At 37.4% G+C, this 21,754-nt stretch overlaps 1 protein-coding gene across 2 annotated transcripts in view; it reads left to right on the top strand.

Moving 5' to 3' along the window:
* Positions 1-21,754, top strand: part of EXT2 (exostosin glycosyltransferase 2) — a 94,036-nt gene that overhangs the window by 16,796 nt on the left and 55,486 nt on the right. For both annotated transcript variants that reach the window (XM_060764396.2, XM_060764404.2), the window contains exons 5-7: positions 1,694-1,889; positions 7,099-7,238; positions 7,959-8,052. In XM_060764396.2, the coding sequence (XP_060620379.2) occupies positions 1,694-1,889; positions 7,099-7,238; positions 7,959-8,052 (430 nt within the window). The remainder of the gene's footprint in view (positions 1-1,693; positions 1,890-7,098; positions 7,239-7,958; positions 8,053-21,754) is intronic.

Raw genomic sequence — 21,754 nt, forward strand, 5'->3', positions numbered from 1 at the left:
ATTTTAACAATCGAACCTCCATTTTATTTTAGCATTTCAGTCAAAACACCAAGCCAGTGATAATAAATACAAACAAGTTGTGTTTGTGTTAACTTCGGTTACTGAATTGTAAAATTAAACAATAGGTCGTTATTAAGAAATAATATAGATATGGAAAATGCTTGAGCTCTTTTGAACTCAATGTAGAAAGTACTACGTTAAATTAATTTAACTGATTTAGTTTAAGATGATTTCATATGTTCAAAGGCAGGATTATCTATGCAGTAGCTGCTTCCCTTAAGTAAACTTGCCAGTTCTTGATGGTCGTAAAGCAGATGCTCAGCAGACAGAATATCTGTTTAGCAAATGACTCCAGATGACTCAAGTGAACCAAAACATGCATCAGGGAAAGCAATCTCTCCTGCTGACCTCAAGCATGATGAGGAGCTAAACCCTGACTGTAAGACATACATTTGCCTTTTGATAGTAATCATGTCATTTAATCTACGGAGTATTTACATACATTTCTTCTAAGCACATGAAAACTTAACTGAAGCCTGGAGTTGCTTAATAGCAGTTGTGTTTATTTTGTTACCTGTATTTAAACCTGTATCTCAGGGTTTCTTTATGTCTTTGCTATAAACTTTTCATTACATTATTATTTTTATGTGAAGTTTTTAGAGCAGGGAACAATAAAACTTGGGGGGAAATCCACTGTTCAGAATTAAAACCAAGCAATGAATACTAATTCTCAAGCAGTTGGTGGACAACCAAACTTCTAATTTGGTACTAAAATGATGCCAGCATTTATGCTATTTGGCTTCTAAGTGGAGGATATTCCATAATGCTGCTGAAGTAAACTGTAAGCTATGCTTGTCACTTGGGTCTTCTAAACTTAGTTTTTGTTTGCAAAAATAAATTTGTGTGAAGAAAAGTTAGCCCATTTTTTGGGAAAGGATAGAATGTCTTTGATTTGCAGATGGCACATCTAAGAGTCATGGAGAGTTTGCTGTGCATCTACTGTATTGCTGATCAAATTGGATAGTTCAGCAGATGTCAAGAACAATATAGCTTTTCTTACACATATGACCACATAATGTTTTACAGGTAGCACTTAGGACGAAATGACATCAATCCCAATAAATTAATAATTATTTCATTTAGTTTATGAGAAAATTCTTTGTAGTATGAAACCTGCAGGTAGATTCTTAGCATTATGTACATTATTCCAGTGTTTTACAATCTGCACTTAATGTGAATCTGAACAGTGTTTACTGAGAATAAAGCCCCACTTACTTCAGTAGAACGTGCTTCCAAAACATGGTGACTAGTTTTACAGACAATTGCAGATAGTGCAGCTTTACTTGGGAGTAAGTCTCACAGAATTCATTGTGGCTGACATAAGTTAGTATAAACAAACATATACATCATAATGGAATTCACTGTATTTACTGTACATTATTATTTACAGTCTAATGCTGGTTCCTTATATAACATGTTTACAAATCCTTCCAACTCAACTCTACTTTGCCAAAGATTCATTGCTTCCAAATTTCAACTTGTCAACTCTATAAATGCTAAGGAAGGGGAAATTCCTATGAGCTTGTCTGTAAGGCTACGAAGCCTGAATAGTTGATCAGCATAAAGTGAAGCATAAACTGTATTATCTAGTGGGAAAACTTCTGGATTTACAGTTTCTCATTGTTCTCTTTAGTCCCTGCAGGTATTTCCTTCTCTCATCTCAAATGGCCCTTCATCCTGAATATCGTACTGAATTGGAAACTCTTCAAGCAGAGAATGCAGAATCTGTGCTGATCCTAGACAAGTGTACAAACCTCTCAGAAGGAATGCCATTTATTCGTAAACGTTGCCATAATAATCAGATTTTTGATTATCCTCAGGTGCTTCAGGTAATGTTTATTGCTGTTACCACTTTTTTGTTTGATTACATGATAGTATTTTTAATGTGGTCTTACACCATTTCATTGATTTAAACACACTCATTTGGATCCAGAGTTGCTTCATGAGTGACAATTTGGCTGCTTTGAATATATGGAAATAAAAAATTCCGTGGTTATGATTATGCTTTGGGGCCAGCTTTAGTTAAATTGGTATGGTAGACTGGCTACTTTTTGTCGAATGTCTTCAAAGTTAAAAAGGATATGGCTAGACTGGATGCTTTAACCAATCAGTAAAATTAAGTATGCTTTGAATTAACAATTATAGACAGATCAGGTCCAGAAACTGAAACTAAAGTGTTGAGGAGCCATTGGACATCTAAGCATCTGTAATAAGGCTTGGAGAGGTTAGAAAAAGTAAATGGCAACAAAATGAAGTTTTAGATCTTGCAAATGAGCACACTTGCATAATTCATCTAGACCAGTGGTTCTCAAACTGTGGGTCCCCAGATGTTTTGGCCTTCAACTCACAGAAATTCTATCAGCTGGTAAACTAACTGGATTTCTGGGAGTTGTAAGCCAAAACACCTGAGGACCCACAGGTTGAGAACTACTGGTCTAGACTGTTTGTGGGTTAAACAGGAGAATTTTTAATTCCTTGTCTTCCCTGTCCAGAGACTTAGACCTAATAGCAACAATTTTATACAGTATGAGTGATAGGTAAAGGTTCCCCCTTGACATTAAGTCTAGTTGAATCTGACTCTGGGGGTGGTGCTAATTTCCATTTATAAGTCGAAAGACCAGCATTGCCTGTAGACATCTCCTAGGTCATGTAGCCAGCATGACTGCATGGAGTGCCTTTACCTTCCCATTGAAACGGCATGTTTTCAAACTTCTGGGTTGGCAGAAACTGGGGCTAAAAATGGGAGCTTACCCCATCCCATGGATTCAAACCTTCTGGTCATCAAGTTCTGTAGCTTAGCGGTTTTTAACCTGCTGCGCCACCGCGGCCCCTAATATGAGTGATACGCAAAGAAAATTAGAGTAGAAATGAATATATGAAAAAATTAAGGCAGATAGCATGTTAATGAAAAATTTTAAAGATATAACTGGGAAGGAGAGTAATTTCCAAATGCTTTTTTAGCAGCACCTTGTAGTTAATTTCTGGGCATAAATTCCAGGAAAGCTTCATAATTGGAACTGGATTTCTCGCATCTCTGTAGTTTATATTTACTTTGCTGTTCACTGTGTTTATAGACATATGTGAAACAGCAACCAGATTTCAGTATTGATTATTTTTTTCCATTTCCAGCTTTGCTGGAAATGAGCATTGTCCATTCAAATACTGTAGACTTCCTCCTTTCATGGCATTGTCTGTTCACATTGGAGGATGTTGGAAGTGAATACCTTTCATATGTAATATCCTTTATGTTACTGCATGTATTTGCCCTTGTATTGAGCACTAATGTAGGGTTTTTATTTTTGGTATCTCCATACTTAGTAATTTGTGAAGATTTTTGTAGGTTATGTTTGCATTTCCAGATGTACAAACATTACCACAGGGAAATACTTTCTTTTCAAATTAATTTTTAAAATGTTTTAAATTTAATTTTTTGAAATTAGATTTCATATTGCAGTACTATAATCTGGGAAGCAAGCCTCAGGACTTCTTCATCAGGCAAAGAAAAGAAAACCTGATATATTTTGTTCTCCTTCACCACCTACAGTAAGGGTAGCTAGTATGTAGGTTGCCTGCAAAACCCCAAGCTCATATTTCTAGCTCATGGGACATCCCTAAACTGCCATTTAATTTCACTAGTAAAATTCAGTTAAATTTTGGAAGCATACTGGAATAACATCTTCATAGCAAGTAGGAAAGTGCTTGCTTTAAAGGTGACTGCTGTGGGGGGGGGGGGGGGGGCTGCTACTGAAATTCTATAGAACACTTTAAAACAATCATTTCCTGTCTGTTTTAAAGGACTTCTGTGATTTCTTGTCAAATTCCAGTAGTTCATATGGTGGGGAGTATGGTAAGATTAGGAGGACACTGGCCATTTTGCTTCTAACTGCTGCTCCCCATCTCATATTGTACCAGACATTCAACCTCTGGGTTTCTACACAGGAGATAAAGAGTTCTGTATTCACATTTCGAAGAAGATGGAACTTCTCTGTGGTGGCATAAGAATGATATTAAAAGTTTGAAAATAAAGAATAACCTGATTTTTTCCCTCTCGTCAGATTAATTTATTTCTATTTGTTTCTTTCACCAAAGGGAGGCTGGATTGTTTTTAGTAGCCATTAAAGATAATTTTGTCTGTTTTAGAAAAAGCTGTTGTACAGAGACAGTTAAAATACTTTCCTTCACAGAACTCTGCATCCTCCTTTGGAATGTCTGGCTGATAACAGTGATGATGTGTGGAGATGTATTTATAGTAACTTTGGTCTAGACAGGAAAATGGTTAGTTGGGTAGAAGAGCATGTATATCCATGTGTGAGTACTTTCTTCTCCTAAATCCCCCTCCCCCTTTACTCCAGTGAAACTAGCACTTTCTTTTTGAGGCTCTATAAACCTGCTAAGTGACATTCTGATATTTTGTTCTTTATGTTATATTTTATAATATTGTATGCTTATGTAACGTAATACTGTGATGTCAGGGGAAGCACACCTAGACTGAATAAAATCCCACATTAGCTGCTTTGAATTGGGATATAAGACAGTGTAGATTCAGATATTCCAGTTCAAAGCAGATATTGGGGGTTATTCTGCTTTGATATTCTTTCTTTGTGGAAGGGCCTCTAGTGGATTACAGTGATTATTTTAAGGAGAGGTTTACTACTTTTTCAGCCTTAAATATTCTTTGTCAATGGAAGGTCAGTTAACAAGTACAGTAGAATCTCACTTATCCAACGTAAACAGGCCGCCAGAGCGTTGGATAAGCAAAAATGTTGGATTAAGGAAAAGCCAATTAAATATCAAATTACTTATGATTTTACAAATTAAGTACCAAAACATCATGGTTTACAACAAATCGACAGAAAAAGCAGTTCAATACATGATAACATTATGTAGTAATTACTGTATTTACGAATTTAACACCAAAACATTGCAATGCATTGAAACAGCTGTGGATCCAGGTGGGAAACAGACTGCATTGGATAATACAGAATGTTGGATGAGTGAAGGTTGGATAAGCAAGACTCTATTGTATTTGCATTGATGATTAGTTACTGTTATTGAAGAATATTGTTTGGAGGAAACAGAGCATGTGGAGAAGAGCAAAATGCTACATTGAGGGAACACTATGGCTTTCTTGGTTTTGGAAGGGCGTTTTATTTTACTACTGGTGTATTTTTTTTGTACAGCCCTCTGGAATCCACTTTTTTTGGATGAAGGTGCAATCTAGCATTTTTTTAATTACAATTAAAATAAGTGGAGACCCAATCTGTCCTCCCTTAATACTGAGTTTGAGCAGGTCAAATGGAATTAGTTTTTTCTTCCTCTCTCACTTCAAAATAAAACTATATGGCATATGTTGCTCACCATCAGTTGTGATCAAACCACCAAAGCCTGATGGTGGAAGCAAGTGCATTTCATTGTATAATTGATTGCACATGTCAGAATTAGATTTGCTTTGGCACTGTTTGTGAAGGATGATCTTATGATTTTTTCCACACTTTGACCTTTTAAACAAACAGTTTTTAAACCCAATTGAAAACAGGAGAGTTTATTTCATATAAATCTCCTGTCCTCTCTATGAAGCAGAACACCCATCATCAGCAAAGTTCTCCCCTGTCTTATCACAATAGATATCTTTACAGTCTTCTCAGTTGCCCATCAACAGTATGAACACTTATTTTGTAAACTATTTTGGGTTTATTCACAAAAGTACAGTCCCTATCACAGGGACTGAACATTAATGTGATACAGAATATACACAGCATCCCCTTAAATTTTGGTTTCCTTAAATGAAGCGTGGGTGTTGTGGTGTATCTATAAATATTCCAAGAAATCTTGCAAGAATAGAATGTGGCTTCTACAACTGATCAACTATTGTAATCCAAGACAAAATTTGAAATTCTGATGTAGGACTACCTTATTTTGCTCCAATACTAGTTCATAATTGAGCTTTGTGATACTTAGCTTTCACAATATTGCTAGGCTCTCTTAAAATAGACAAACAGGATTGTATCTGCTGCATTTAAAAGCCCTAGTTTACTTTCGTACCTAAAGTAACTCAGCTTTATATCTAGGACACATGTTTCCTCTCTTCTGGCAAGGCCGAATCCTTGCTTAATCCCTTTGTGTAGAAGCTCATGTAAATTTAAGTACCTATAGATGCACATTAGAAAAACTTGACCAGTCTTGGGTCACAGAATTAGGGCACATTAAATATGAATTTTGGTTGATTGAGCTATTCAGTCTGTATGACTTTGCATAAGAATGAAATTATTGTTTGAAGAACGTCCTTTCTTTTCTGTTTTTTAGCTGATGCTTATATAAGTCAAAACTGACATAAACCTGGAAAAGGCATTCTTCTCTTAGTGAGAATAGTGAGGCAAGGGATGTTTCTTCTAACATGTTACCCACAACAATCATTTGGGTGATTGTTAACAGTGTTTTCAATTCAACAATATCTAGCTTATTTGGAACACCATTTTAATAATTTAAAAGGCTTCTAATTCTGATCAATTTATTGGCAACCCTAGATACTTGCTCATTGGTGATACTTCAAAATGTTTTCAAGGGCATCTGCCTGCTTTCTCCAGGAGGTGCTACTTATGTACTTCAATGGGAGAATCTCTGTAAAATAAATAGCATTCCCTGAGGAAGGTTTGCTAGAATATAGTTTTTGATTTTAAAATTTAGAGCTTCTGATCTAGAACTAATAAACACAGAAAAAAAAGAGGAAGACTTTTCATTCAAAATCTAAAAGGATACATCCGCTGGCACTATTGTGACTTTCAGAAAAACTGAGAGGGGATGATATCCCCTTATCAGTACAGGGTACTACACATCACAAATACCTGCTCCATAGGACTAGAAACTCCTTTTTAGCTTGGTGTGTATCACTGTGGTAATAATAGTACTAATTATTCTTCTATTGTAAATGTTATTTGAAATAACAGAATCAAGAGAGGTTCAGCTAAATTTTTCCATGTTGCCAGAATGTAATGAGGAGCTTTTTCTGACCATGTGTATTTTGATGCATGTTGCTAACAGGAAGCCACATTCTGTGTTGTTCTACGTGGGGCCCGCTTGGGACAAGCTGTGCTGAGTGATGTTCTTCAGGCTGGTTGCATCCCTGTTGTCATTGCTGATTCTTACATTCTACCTTTCTCTGAAGTTCTGGACTGGAAGAGGTATATTATCTATTTCATTATGTGCTTAGTAGTTACACACTCCATGAGTGTGCAACAACTGCAACTGGGGGAAAAGCTGCAGTTCATATAATTGTATAGGCTGAAACCCATTGGTGTTCATACAAAGTATATTTATGTGGTATATTTGAGAGCAAGAGGTTTAATATTTTACTGGATCAGCCTTTCTCTACATATGACGTGCTTTTCATATATTCCATTTTTCCTTCAGCTCATCAAATTTGCTCTAGAGAAACATTTTTCCATTTTAGTTGGTTAATTAACTGTGAATTGAGAAGACACTGAATTGGATTCAGAGTTTTCTCTCATTACTTGGATCACACAATGACTGAGGCTCTCCTTTAGACATTCTGGCTGAGCATAAAGGAAGTGGAGGGCTAATTCCATGACCCACACATCTTCTAACACCATCCATCTCATGGTGTGCAGAGGGAGTGGGGGTGTTCTTTGACTTCAGAGTAGATTTTCTGGTGGTTCTAAGGAGAGATCAGCAGAAATAATCTGCTTCAATCCACTATTGGAATAAACTGCCCCTAAATGTGTAGTCCTTTCTGTCCATGGGAGGCAAGGTCTGGATCCATGCTTTACTTACCTTTCTTTGAAGTACATGATTGTAATGGAGAGATTGCCAATACAGGTAGATTCATATCTCTGCTATTTTCTAAAATTATAATTGTTTTCTTTCAATACTTTTGCAACTAGGGCTTCTGTAGTGATACCTGAAGAGAAGATGTCTGAGATGTACAGCATCCTTCATAGCATACCCCAGCGACAGATTGAGGAGATGCAAAGACAGGTACAGTAGACCCACGGAGTCAAAGCCCAAGTTTACATGTCTTGAGTTTACATGTTAGAATGGAAGCCATAATGTTCTGCATATTTCCATATTGTAGATTTTAAGTACTTCAGGGAATGTTCTGATAGTGGCATGTTGTTGAATGGATTATGCAAAACAGATAAACTGAAGTTATTAGGACTTATTTCTCAGTATTACTTTTGGATCCACATTATTTCCCTTGTAAGATGAAAATTCTGCCTTTATCTTCAACAATTTGGAGAGCAATTACATTTGCCCATTTAGTAGGACTTGCAGTTGAGACATATTTGAACTTTGGTCATTGCAAGTGATGAGCAAAATCACAACAAAAGGGGCTTCAGAGGAGAATTATATAAAGATTCTTTTAAAATCTGAGTAAAAATTGGACCCTTGGTCATTGCATCTTATTTGTTGATGGGATGATCACTTAGGCTCAGCAGGATTTGGCAGTACAGAAGCAAAAGGCATCTCTTATCAACAGGCATCTCTTATCAACAGAAACCTTAGATACATTTTAAGATTGTAGTAGATATTAATAAATAAAGTAATGATTTTAAAATTATTTTGTCTATGACCATAAAGCATTGAGGCACCTGCTTCTCTGTGCACTACATGCATGTTCATATAAAAAACTAGTTGTAACCCAATTGGATTTTCATGTTAAAGTCAGAGTCATAGAAGAAGATTCTTGTTCTAGGAGCATCTGTGTGTTGATATTGAATGAATAGATAAACAAGGTAAATGAGTTATAGATGCAATAAGAGAATTCATGAAATTGAAAGTTTAGTGACAAAGCATGTCTGAGTGTTTAAATATTAGATCGTTAATTCAAAAATGAAACGAAAACCAATGCTAGTTTGAAAACCCTGAATGTTGTGCTTTCTGAGCACATTACAGTTGAATTTACACTATTTTTTTTTAGTTATCAACACTAGGATTACTTTTAATGTATATTTTTAAATGAGGAATTTGCAAAGTGTCTATAAATGATTTTAATGTCCACTTTAAATAAATAGTTAATTCGTTCAATTGAGATTCTGGTAAGTGGTGTTCTAGGGAATGTATGATATTATTATTATTATTATAACTATTTGTACCCCGCTAGCATCTCCCAAGGGATTCGATGCGGCTTACAACAGGCCGGAGCCCAACACAATACAACAATACAATACATAGCAAATAAAACAGTTAAAGCAGAAAACAATAACAGTAGCAGTACAACAGGACATTATTAAAAACTGAGCCGGCCAGGAATAGGGTACAGAATTAAAAGTGCTGAAGTGTCAGAGGGATATGGGATTAAAATATAAGTGCAGTGTGCGGTGAGGGTGATCTTGACTCTACTAAAGTGCTTCTGGGCTTTGGTAGTGGGGTTCCTAATCTGAGAAGGCACGTTGGAACAGCCAGGTTTTCAGGTTCTTTCTGAAAACCGCCAAGGTAGGGGCCTGTCTGAGATCTTTCGGGAGGGCATTCCAGAGGCGGGGGGCCACCACAGAGAAGGCCCTGTCCCGCGTCCCCTCCAAACGCGCCTGCGACGCGGGCAGGATCACGAGCAGGGCCTCTCCTGATGACCGGAGTGAGCGTGTGGGTTCGTAGACTGTGATGCGGTCTCGCAGGTAGGGTGGTCCCAAACCGTTCAGGGCTTTGTAGGTAAGCACCTGCACCTTAAATTGGGCTCGGAAAATAAACGGCAGCCAGTGGAGCTCCTTAAACAGAAGGGTTGGCCTCTCTCTGTAATGGGCCTCTGTTAGCATCCTGGCTGCTGATACTGAGATACGTGAATGTTAGGATAAGAATAGGATGACATTCTTTGAAGTCCAGGCTTGTGAACTTGTAGGAGTTTTGCTATCCAAGTCCTGGAAATTTTGATGTATGCTTGGATCATTTTTGAAATAATTAATTTATATACTTAAATTTGTTCATGTGATTCAGTGGGAGACACTGCAGATAAAACAAACCACCAGAAGAGGTCTCTCTTCCCTTTCTTCATTCTGACTTTTGCTAGTCGGAGACAAAATTATGAATTAACCAAGAGGCATGAAAATATTACCTTTCCATTTAGCATAGTAGAGGGAATATGGCTTTGCTGTGTGTAATTTTATAACTGTGATCTGATATCCATGCTTGTTAAATATTGAGATTAGTGTTATCGATTGTTGCAGCAAATACAACAGCACGTTTCAACAGGCTGACTAATTTTAGTCCTGTGTTTATGTCAGATGTCACCAGGGTCTGAATTATAACCTGAAGCAGCTACAGTAATACACAAAACTGCAAATGTATATATACATCAATTTGAAAATGCATTTATAGATGTTTTCACTTTAAGTCAATGAATGGTGCAAGGTTTGGCAAATATAGTAGAATAAAATTAGAGCCACATTTATCAGTGCTCTGGAATTACAGGTTCACTTCTTTATCTCTGACTTATTCTCTTCTGGATCTATAGTACCCTTAAAAAGAAGTAACTGTGAAATTTTGAAGTAACAATATTTCACACTGGACTGCTGCAACAGTCTACGTCAGAATTGCTTTTATGACATCATTATAGTATCACAATTGTTTATCTCCAAATGGTTCCCTGGATTATTCTTTTTAAACAAATAAATAACCTCTCTTTAATATTGGGGCAAATTATGAGTGGTTCTGGCATGTTGTTCATTCGCTCAGTCGTCTCCGACTCTTCGTGACCTCATGGACCAGCCTACGCCAGAGCTCCCTGTCGGCCGTCACCACCGCCATCTATGTCTATAAAGCATAACAAAAACAAAGTATTAAATACAATTGCTAATTCACTTGTATTAATCATTTGTGATTTTAAGTTAAATGCTCATTATTTTAAATTTTCTGCAGTATTTTAAAAATATTTGCCTGTAATGGTATTGTAATGTAATGGTAGCTTAAGTAAGATTTAATCGTGTTGACATGGAAACCACATGATTAACTTAATTGTTTAATTAGTATTTAAAGTAAATGTTGTTTATTTTGGATTAAGTTCACTTGTGTCAAAGGAACTCTTTTCTTTATAGTGTGTATTGTCATTCTGTGAAACTACTTAAAAGGACCCCTTCTCCTTCCAGTTGTTTGTCAAAGTGGAAAGTTGTCTGTTTAGTTGATGCTAAATGTGCCATTTTAAAATGAAATCTACAGACCTACTCACTTTAGTGTTTATATAAGAAATATATATTTAAAGTATTGTTTATATTGTTGGATTATAGATACCAGCAAAGAATCTTAGTTGGTATCAATTATTGATACCTTACTTTTTTCTTCATATTGGAATGTTTTAGATGTCTGGAATTAAAACATTCTGAATCATTCATACTTCTGTATTTTAACTACTCGATCAGCTTTAAATAGCTATTAGAGAAGCTAGTGTGAGTTTTCACTATAGATTCCAGTCCCTTACCGGACTAAATTGGTTAATCTTAGGATCACCATACACCAGAAATTACTCGATGTAACATAACAACAAGAAAAAATATTGAAAAGGTCAATGTTTTGGTGGTTTTTTAAAGTGAGGAGGTAGAAAAATGTGAAACTCGTGTGCTGTGTTAACTGTATTTTAATCTTTGTTTTGTGTATTTTAATATATGTATTTCATACAAATACTTTTTAATATATGTATTTTACATAATGTTTTATGAAGTGTTTTAACTATGTTGTGCCCCACCTCTGCAGTCAATTGTGGCCCCATATGACCAGGAAGATTTATTACAGCTGGAAATTTAAGTTTTGCAGCAAAAAATGATAGAAGCATAAACTAATTTAGGTCCTTATTGATCTGGGGGGGGGGGTCCTCCCCCTTTAGTCCTAGGAGTAGTTTTTTTTGTTCAAACATATGTAGCCCCCAACACACCTTGCAAGTGGTTATGCTACACTCTGCTTTTGTCATGCTGTGCACAGAATGCACACAATTCCTTTTTTGTCAGTCTATTTATCACCAGATTTTCATATAAAAACATCTGTGGAATCTCCAGCGAGTCATGGCTGCGTGTGTAATAATTGTGTGAAATACATATTTGGAAAATAATCTCCAGCCTAGATGGAACAGTACTCATCCCTGGATCACATTCATAGTTTGGGTTAAAAAGGTCACCACCTGTTCAACAGCTGTTTCCTTTTCTCTTCTTTCTCTGCTCTCTCTTTCCTCTTCCTCCTCCAGCCATGGAGCTATTTCACAATGAAGTGATAGGTTAAAGATGGCCCTTGACACAAAGATTTGACTGGGGTGAAGGTGAGAAGCGATTGCTTAGGATTCTCAGGCACAGTGGTTTGGCAAAAATATAATTTTTTTCTTGCCTGTTTTCATCATTGATTGTTTAAAAAAGATGCACTTCTGTGGTGCAGTGCAAGTATTAAGGTTTCATAGAATCATAGAATCAAAGAGTTGGAAGAGACCTCATGGGCCATCCAGTCCAACCCCCTGCCAAGAAGCAGGAATATTGCATTCAAATCACCCCTGACAGATGGCCATCCAGCCTCTGCTTAAAAGCTTCCAAAGAGGGAGCCTCCACCACACTCCGGGGCAGAGAGTTCCACTGCTGAACGGCTCTCACAGTCAGGAAGTTCTTCCTAGTGTTCAGATGGAATCTCCTCTCTTGTAGTTTGAAGCCATTGTTCCGCGTCCTAGTCTCCAAGGAAGCAGAAAACAAGTTTGATTAAGTCATTTTTATGAATTCTTCAAGGATTGTTTTGAGTAAAAAATGCAGAGGGAATTCTAAATACAAGACTATGCTCATGCATTGCCTACGTGTGATGAAGGGATGGTTTTTAAGCAACTCTTAATGTGGATATAAGTGATTTTAGTATTTGTATATATTCATGGTTTTATGTCCCGGCATTGAATGTTTGCCATATATATGTTGTGCTCCACCCTGAGTTGCCTGCGGGGTGAGAAAGGCGGAACATAAATGTTTTAAATAAATAAATAAATAAATAAGGGCCAAGATAATAAATGTACATGTGACTGTTTTGGTTGGGTTCGAAGAACTGAAAATATCATCTTCCTGTAGTTGGAAGGTATTTAAATCCCCAACATTTGTTCACTCTGTCATTTAATTTCTACAGTAAAGTTTTGTATCCTTCTTCCCAGCTATTGCATAGTAGAATTGACATATATCAGCGTGTAGCATTTATTTTCTTCATAATTAATGCCCCCACCTTTTAGTTTACTTTTGCATTGCACTTGCTCAGTTGCTTACTGTTGTGTATACACTGTTTTTATTTCCAGTGATATTTGCTACCCATTATGTGCAGACTCACACTCACCCACTTTTTGTGAACAGTGGACGAACCAGGAAAGCACATTTCCTCAAATGTTCCATAACATCCAAGCTAGGAATCTTGGTTAATGGTTTCAAATATGTTACAGTCAAAGTTGGTTTCAAAATCCTGGCTTGAAGGGAGTGGAGCAACATCTAAAAGATTGAATATAGATTCATTGGCTTCTTACATGTCATGTCTGTCCAGATTTGTCAGAACCAAACCATTGTAGAGCTTGCTTGAGTGAAGTTCATACAGAATCAGGTATTTGCATTTCCTTCTGCAGCAATGGAGGACATGGCAGGGACACTGTGCCTTCTATGAATAGTGAAGGATGTGGTGAGTGCAGAAAGCCTTTACAATACTATAAAGAGAGAACTCTCAGCTATCTTCCCATGTCTTGTGCTATCACTGACGGACTGCTGTGCGGAATTGCAACAACAACAGAACAAACTTTAGTTGTGCAGCTCTCATATTTTTGGCTAAAACTAATGACAGAGATAGTCAGGTTTGCTCTGTAAACCTGGCTACTTTTAAAGTAGTTAATTTGTGGGCACATTGCTTATCTGCATTTTTCTATTTTTTCATCGTCTCAAGATTCTAAATTCCAAATCTGTGTCAAATAAATAATGTGTTGTTGGTTTGTCCCTGCACACTGTTTTTTAAAAAAACAAACCCTTACTCTGCCCTTTATGATAAATTATTCTTGAGTATATATTTCTGCAGCAGGAGATCTGTACTCTTTTAGTCCAGATGTGTAATTTCAGTGTAATATACTTGGATTAATAGAGCTTCAGATGTGAAACCCAGATGAATTCCAGAGGAGGACCCCCTACATAAAACTGTACGAGCGTAATAAACGTAGTTCATTCATTTATGAAAATGCTTTATAAATTTGGGTAATTTAGGTGAGAAGTACTATAGAAGAATATAGGAAAAATAAATATGAGTATTTGTGTTTGAGAAAGTTGATCTTAATTTACCATCACACATGGTTTTGTGTCTAAAATGTCATTGATAGTCCTAACTTAAGTGGATATTTGACCAGTAAGAGCTCATTGTTGGTAATTAGCAAGCCAGTGTAGGAAAATATATGGACCCATATATATTGGATAGACCTTTATAACATTTGTGCTGCATAAATAATCATACAAAATAGTGTACATTGGTGTTAAAATGCATAATTATATATCAAGATTTCTTACTGAGTGACAAAATACTAAAACTAGAGTGAGGTTTGCTGTTGCTATGAACTGTCATAGCTTGAACATTCGCTTGGCAGTTCATTGACAACTTTATTGAAATTTCTGTTGCTTGCATATCAAAGTACATAATGTATTGGAAAAGTGAAGTATGCAGTTTTCTGACAACGTGAGCATTCAATTTTTAGTAGAAACTTTTGATCATCGTTGTGATTAAAACGGTTCTAGAATGGCCCTAACACAGCCTTTGTAAAACAACCCTTTGATCAAGAAAAAGCATAGATTTGCAGTGAAGACAATCCTAAAATATTCTTTGTAAATTTCTGCTGCTGAGAGGAAAATGCATTCCATACTGTATTGGAATTAAGTCATCTCTGTTAAGATGGGTGTTCAATATATATTCATGTGTTACTTTAGCCCCCAGGAAAAGTGCTTGGATATTAGGTAGGCAAACGTTATGCAGCATGACTTTACTTTATAGAACTGCCAGAAAAACACGTGGTATATAAACCAAAAATGAGAAGCTGTGGATTTTTGTAGTTTGATTGAAATCTGGGAATCAAGAGATTTGAGCTTCCTCCTTCTCTTTTTCATCTTCTTTCTGTGACTTGCAGTAAGACCTTGGGCAGATCTAGCAATCTCCACTTTTCATAATCAGCTAGGCTAAACAAGGCCCCAAACCCACCTGAAATTTTGACACATCTCTGACTGCAAGCTGATTTGTGTTCATGCTTAATCCCATGCAGTTATGCATTAAAAGGATAAAAAATATGGTGTCCATGTGTGCTTGGAGAGCATATGTGTCTGTATTTTTTCTTTCTTTCCTGGAAGCCCCTCCTTTTTGTTTTACAGAAACCAGAGTTTTCTTCTGGCTTTATCTAACCCCAGCAGACTTGCCACTTGGAAGAGACATAAGGCAATTGAACTTAAGAAAGTGATAGCAAGCTGGATGAACATATGGATTTCTGAGACCACCCCATGTCAGCCTAAGCAAATCTGTTGCCAGCCTGATTTCTTAAGAAAAAAAAAGACTGTAAGCAATCATCTCAGTCTCACCCTGCCTTACATTATGTACACATAGAATTTGAAAGCAGGAACTGCTATGAATTGTAAGTTTACAGATAGCTCTCAGTGTATATAGTATACTACTGTAATTTACAGTACAGTACATCTCAAATGTTGGTTCTGCTAAATCTCTTGCATCACAACAGAAATGGGAATTCTCAGTGTACAAACTTGGAAAGAAAAGACTGGATATAAGTAGCAGAAAAGTAGTTGGTTTTTGTCCTGTTCTTCCTCCAAGGAACCTGATTATCTCTTTTCCCTTTTAGTCAACCTCCCAGCAACCCTGTGTTGTGTGTTGTGCTGAAAGATGGTGACTGTCTCAAGGTGAACTCTTTAGGAATGCAAAAGAAAGCTGTGCAGGACAAATACAAAAATGAGTGTAAAATAGCCTTGTAAATTGAATAATTTGGGAAGCAAAGTACTTGCAGCAGAGAGACACTATTGATAGTGGAAGGCCAGAAGGGAGAAGATGTCAGTCATTAAGGCAGCATATGATTAAAAAACAGAGGAGTGACTCTGAACCCTTTAATAATGCTCAATGACAGTGCAGTGATTTAACTTCACATGCCATGGCAAGATCCTATAGAATCCTGGAATATATGGTTTAGAAGGGATATCCAGAATTCTCAGCCAGAGAGCTTTAGTGCCTCCTCCAACTACAAACACCAACTGATGTTTCATCTTGTTTGTAGAAGCAGCTGCCACCGCCATCAAACTTCTTTTAATTCAGATGTTTGTTTTTAATGTGTTCTTTGATGATAAACAATGTATGGTGCCTGGAGCCAGCAGTCTCATCCAAGCTGTCAAGAAAATAAGAATTGCATAAGAGTTGGTTTCTGCACAAGTTCCATTAATTCTAATGGGACTCATGCAGAAGATAGTCCCAGTTGATTGGGTCCAATGCAGATTCAGCCCCCTTACTTGTCTGTAAGTCCCTTACAAGATGTACTGTAAAACAAGCTTAATCAGATAGCAACCCCAGAGATTTCTCTTCTGCCAATCCTGTTTGAAAGGGGAGAATTCGTTCTGACTTTTTTATTGACGAGAAAGCCATCTCTGGTACTGCAGGGGCAGCATTTTTCGTTTGGTTTTCAGTGTCTCTGACCTCAAAGTGGGCTTTAGTATCCAGGTCAGATCAGACATTTGCAAGAATAAATAATTTATTTCTTTTTAATGCCACATTAAAACAGCATTGAGTAGGTGGCTTCTTTGACCCCTTCCCCCTCATAATTTAATGTGCCCGCTTTGGGCTCTTCTTTAAAGAGTTCTCTGTGGAGTAATTTTGGCTCTTATCAGTTCGTTGACAGCTATATAAGCTATTACTGGGTCCAGCCAATATGTGCAGACATGAGAAATCTTTTCTTTTTAAGGGAAAGGGGTGAGAGGTCTGTACCAAATGGATTTTGAGGAGCAGCAAGGTATGGGCTAGAGAAAAATATGTCCAGGATATGACCAGCACACTAACTCCTCCTTCAATGTTTAAACATTGTATTTACTTCCATTCAAGCTGTAGTCCATTTTGGATTATTGGGAGACAGTGGGAATGTACACAATTTTAAAAGATTAAGAAAGTAATACTAGGAATACTAGGAATTTAGAAGAGTTTTAATGGGTATATTTGACTTCTGACAAGCCACCTTCCCAATGAAGGAAACCAGCTTCTGTCTTAGGGCTTTTTAGAGTCATTATCACATTGAAAAGAACTTTTATCCATCTGCCATTTGCAGTATTTTAGATTGTGTGACTTGAGAGCCTAACCCCACTTTAATCCTCCCAGACTGCCTCTCTAGAATTCTTCCTTCATAAATGTCAGTCCAGGACACTTTCCCATCTTATCAGATGTATGAGGCAGAAGCTCTCCTTTTTCTGTCAAGAGATCGTTGACTCAGGCATTAAGGGAAAGAGGTGTGGGAGGTGGAGACCCTCTGGATATTTGCCCGGACTAGTAAAGGGAGCTGAAGAATCTTCGGCATTCACCAAACTCCTATTTTTAAAAATGCCTCCATAGAGTATATTTTGTTTTCTACTGATTGGGCACTCCTAGAGTAGTGCTGCTTGGTTGAATAAATAATACAATTAAGATTAGATGTGATAGTTGTGATAAAAAATTGTCTTGGCTAATAGAGTTTGGTTTCACTAATTACTTGTGTCAAGATTGACTACATTAGTGGAAGGCCTAAATGACCTCCATTTTAGACTATTGCCTCTGATTTCATGAGAGTAGAGGATAGTGGGCTCGATAAGTGTTCTGGCTTTGTAGCAGAGGTGATCATCTGTAACATCACGAATGTGCTTGTGTTGGAAATAGCAACCTTCTCAAATCTCCACTAGTTATTTGTTATGCATAGAATTGCTTACTCTATTGTATACATGTGTACTGGTTTTCAGTTTTCTTTAACCTCTTTGTTGTGAGAGGGGTTGCAGACCATGTGATCGGAATTGGGCATGTTCAGGACTCTGACTCCATTTTAGAAACAGAGATGCCTTTAGAAGACTGTAGAAACAGTACAGTTTAGACTTCAATGCTGGAACTGTATGCTTAGAGACTAGACAGACACTCTATTAGACCCTCAGAACAGAGAGATGCTTTGGATTATGGACTACTGATTCTGAGAAAGAATGCCCTGTGTTACCTACACAAAAAATGACTTCAAATCTACTTGTAACTGGATTCATATGCAAAGTGCATGTATGCTGAATACATGAAGAGTTGTGTGTAAACCAGCTATCTTACTTTTAAAGAAATCTGCTTTTTTTTGTCTCTTGAGAGCATGATTTAAAGGAAAATATATTTTAAGGGAGGGTAGATTTTTGTGGCAGCTAAAAGAACACTTCTAAAACTCTGCTTGCTCTCTCTCTCTCTGTGTATGTGTAGGTGTGTGTGTATGTATGTGTGTGTGTGTATGTATATATACATATATAGAGAGAGAGAGCGAGAGAGAATGCAATTTTTCCACAATGGTTATGATTCTAACATGTCATGCTTTTACCAAGAGGTTATGGCATTATATTTCAAAAGATTGTGACTTCTGACAAGGTCATCCTTTCCAAAAATCATAAAATCTCTAAAAGGTTCTGGAGATTTCCATTTTCCAAAAGCTTGAAGGCATTGGAGTGATAGAGAAGAAGTCCAAGAACAGTATTTAGTAGGAAGTCATAGGCTTTCACTGATACATCTGCAAAATTGTGTACAAGCAGATTGAGCTGAAGTCAGGGACTGAAGATCGGAAGTAGTAGGAGTGGGAGTTTTAGCAACAGTAGGTGTAGGTGGAGCAAAGCATCAATAATTTTACACGTAATATATAAAACACACTGCCTACGTAACTGATGAGGATCTCTGCAAATATTGCTAGCCATTTGAGCCCCATCAGATATTCAGCTACAAGTCCATGTCCCCGGGGGCTTAACTGGCCAGAGGAAATGTCAGATCCTTCTGGATAGCACAGTTGATGCTTTATCGTTTGTACATGTATGTATTTGTTTAATGAAATCCAGTCGATGCTTTGTATTTGTGTATGTATGCATTTGTTTAATGCCTCACCTTTTATGGGGTTTTAGGACTGTTAATTAATAAAGATGCATAAGTTCTCCTCTGATGGTATTTCATGTCCCGTCACTTCCCATGGACCTTATTCAGTTTTGAGCCTTCTAAGTCTGAGGCCATACTTTGCTCACTTCCAAGTAGCACCAGCTTTTTGTACTCACCAGCACACAAGACCATGACACTGCTGCTTCCAAAACAGCCAGGGCCACAGAAAGAGGCATCATGATAGGAGGGAGTATTTAAGGAAGGCAATATGAAACTAAGGTGGCGACTAATAATTGCAGCAAATGCTCACTACTACTATCCATGTTTATTATGAATCAGACAATTAGGCTGCCACTCTTTTAGAGGCAGTCACCCTGCCACTGAGTCAAACATCACTGTCCTCTCTATAGTGTAGCTAGATCGCAGTTCTCACACTCTTCAGTCTTCTATGCTGTGGATTTGAAGAAATAGGAAACCACCAAGTTAGGGAAGAATGCAATACCGTAGAGGTTCTTGAATCCTGTGAAACTGGGATCCTTGTAGAAGTCATGTTTTGAAAAGTCTGAAAGAAAAGACAGTTCTCCAATATAAGATGCTTTGTCTTATGAAAGAGAAATATGGCAGTCTCCATATTTGTAATTGATACTGTGTGTTGTGTGTGACATTTGTACTCAAATTACATTTCCCATTCTTTTGGTCTTCGTATGGAGTAATGAGAAATATTAAGAAGGGCTGATGTTGTGACATTGAACAGTTTTTTTAAAATTTATTTGCTTGTGACGCTAGATACTGATTAAAGTTTCCAGTCGTGTCTTCAACTGGCCAGGTCTAGACCCAGGGCATCTGCCAACTAAGAGAAATGCTAGGAGACATTGTACCAAATCACAGTGGGAAGCATCAGTGTGTAGTTCTAAAAGCTGGAAAACGTGTAAACAGATCCTCAATTTATCTGCTGAGTGGGTTCTCTAAACACTGTTTTATTGGACAGTGGCTCCTGCTTTACTAACCTCTAACCTCCATGGTGCTCGGAGGTGCTACCCACTGACCAGCCTTGTCTTTGAACCTCTTTCAGTTCCTGCCACCTCAAAGGCTTGCTGTCAGATTTCTGTGTTTTTCTTGGGACTTCACCTCCCAGCAGGATGCCTATAGCAGGGAAAACTGATCCACCCTTAGAACATTGACATATTTGAAAGCGATACTCTGGAGACTTGAAATCTATTGCTTTCTGTTTCGGGAGCTGTCTGTCACTTGTCAAAAAATATAGCTGAACCTTTTCCACCTTTTTTTCAGTTGGCAGTCAAATTGTATTATGACATACCATATAGGGCAAAATATGTATTTGCTCTACCCATCCTAAGGGTTGTAACTTCTAAACATTTGAATAGCTCTGAGACTTCAGATGATGGCAAAAGTTTGGATTTCATAGAACAGTCAAAAGGATGATAATTGTTTTCCTGAGGAACTCTTCTGGCTGTCTATCTCTAGGTGTGTTAAAAAAATTAGAGTAATTGTGAATAGAGTAGAATTATTTATATAGTGGCCATTATCTGTAGCTTTGATATATGAAGCACTGAGGATATGAAAAAGGACTTTTTTGGTGTTTAGAAAAGTATGGAAGAACAATTGCAGTTAAAAAGAAAATGAAGGTTAAAAGAGGAAGGTGGAGGAATCCTTTGATGCTAACTCATTCATTTTAGCTGTAGTTTTTATGCATATTGATGCACTATATAAAATTAACTAGATTAGCTGAGGCAGATGAGAAAAGGAAATGGCTCTATTCCTACTTTTTAATGTCCTTTTCCCAAGTCCATATCAAAGTTGTCTTTATAAAGACAGTCGTGCTATGGACAGCACAGTTGCTGTTGTCATTCAGTAGGACGGAACAGTTCAAGGGCAGTGTATTTGTATCAGTGGCGTCCAGGGACCAAATGGGTTCTTGGTGTTGCAAGGGCCTGGTATTGACTGGTTTGTGCTCACAGCCTAATAGCTTGCTAAGATGTTGCTGATATAAATAACGGTAAAGTTTTCCCCTTGACATTAAGTCTAGTCATGTCCATCTCTGGGGGTGCAGGGTGTGCTCATCTCCATTTCTAAGCTGAAGAGCCGGCATTGTCCATAGACGCCTCCAAGGTCCATGATTGCATGGACCACTGTTACCTTCTCACTGAAGCAGTACCTCACATTTGCATGCTTTCAAACTGCTAAGTTGGCAGAAGCTGGGGCTAACAGTGGGAGGTCACTCTGCTCCCTGGATTCAAACTGCTGACCTTTCGGTCAGCAAGCTCAACAGATCAGCACTTTAACCCGCTGCACCACCAGGGGCTCCAGTGATATATCTGGTGGTTTTGTTTGGATAGGCTGAAACAGATCTGGCTTTTCAACTTTTTTAGTTTTTCCAGTGTATCAGCTTCGGCTCCTAGGATAATTCTTGCAATGGAAATATGTATACATTTTGTTAGGTTAATGTGTCTTTGTTTCCCCCTCTTGAGAAATTAGGCTTTCCAGAATATAAGGGCTAATTGGATGTAAAAGTACAATGGCAAGAAAAATATCACCCACACAACTACCAAAAGTGAATATTCAGATAAATGGATTGTCTCTCATTTCAATATTTCCAAGC

The sequence above is a fragment of the Anolis sagrei genome, chromosome 1 (assembly GCF_037176765.1).
Source record: "Anolis sagrei isolate rAnoSag1 chromosome 1, rAnoSag1.mat, whole genome shotgun sequence".
Taxonomy (NCBI): domain Eukaryota; kingdom Metazoa; phylum Chordata; class Lepidosauria; order Squamata; family Dactyloidae; genus Anolis; species Anolis sagrei.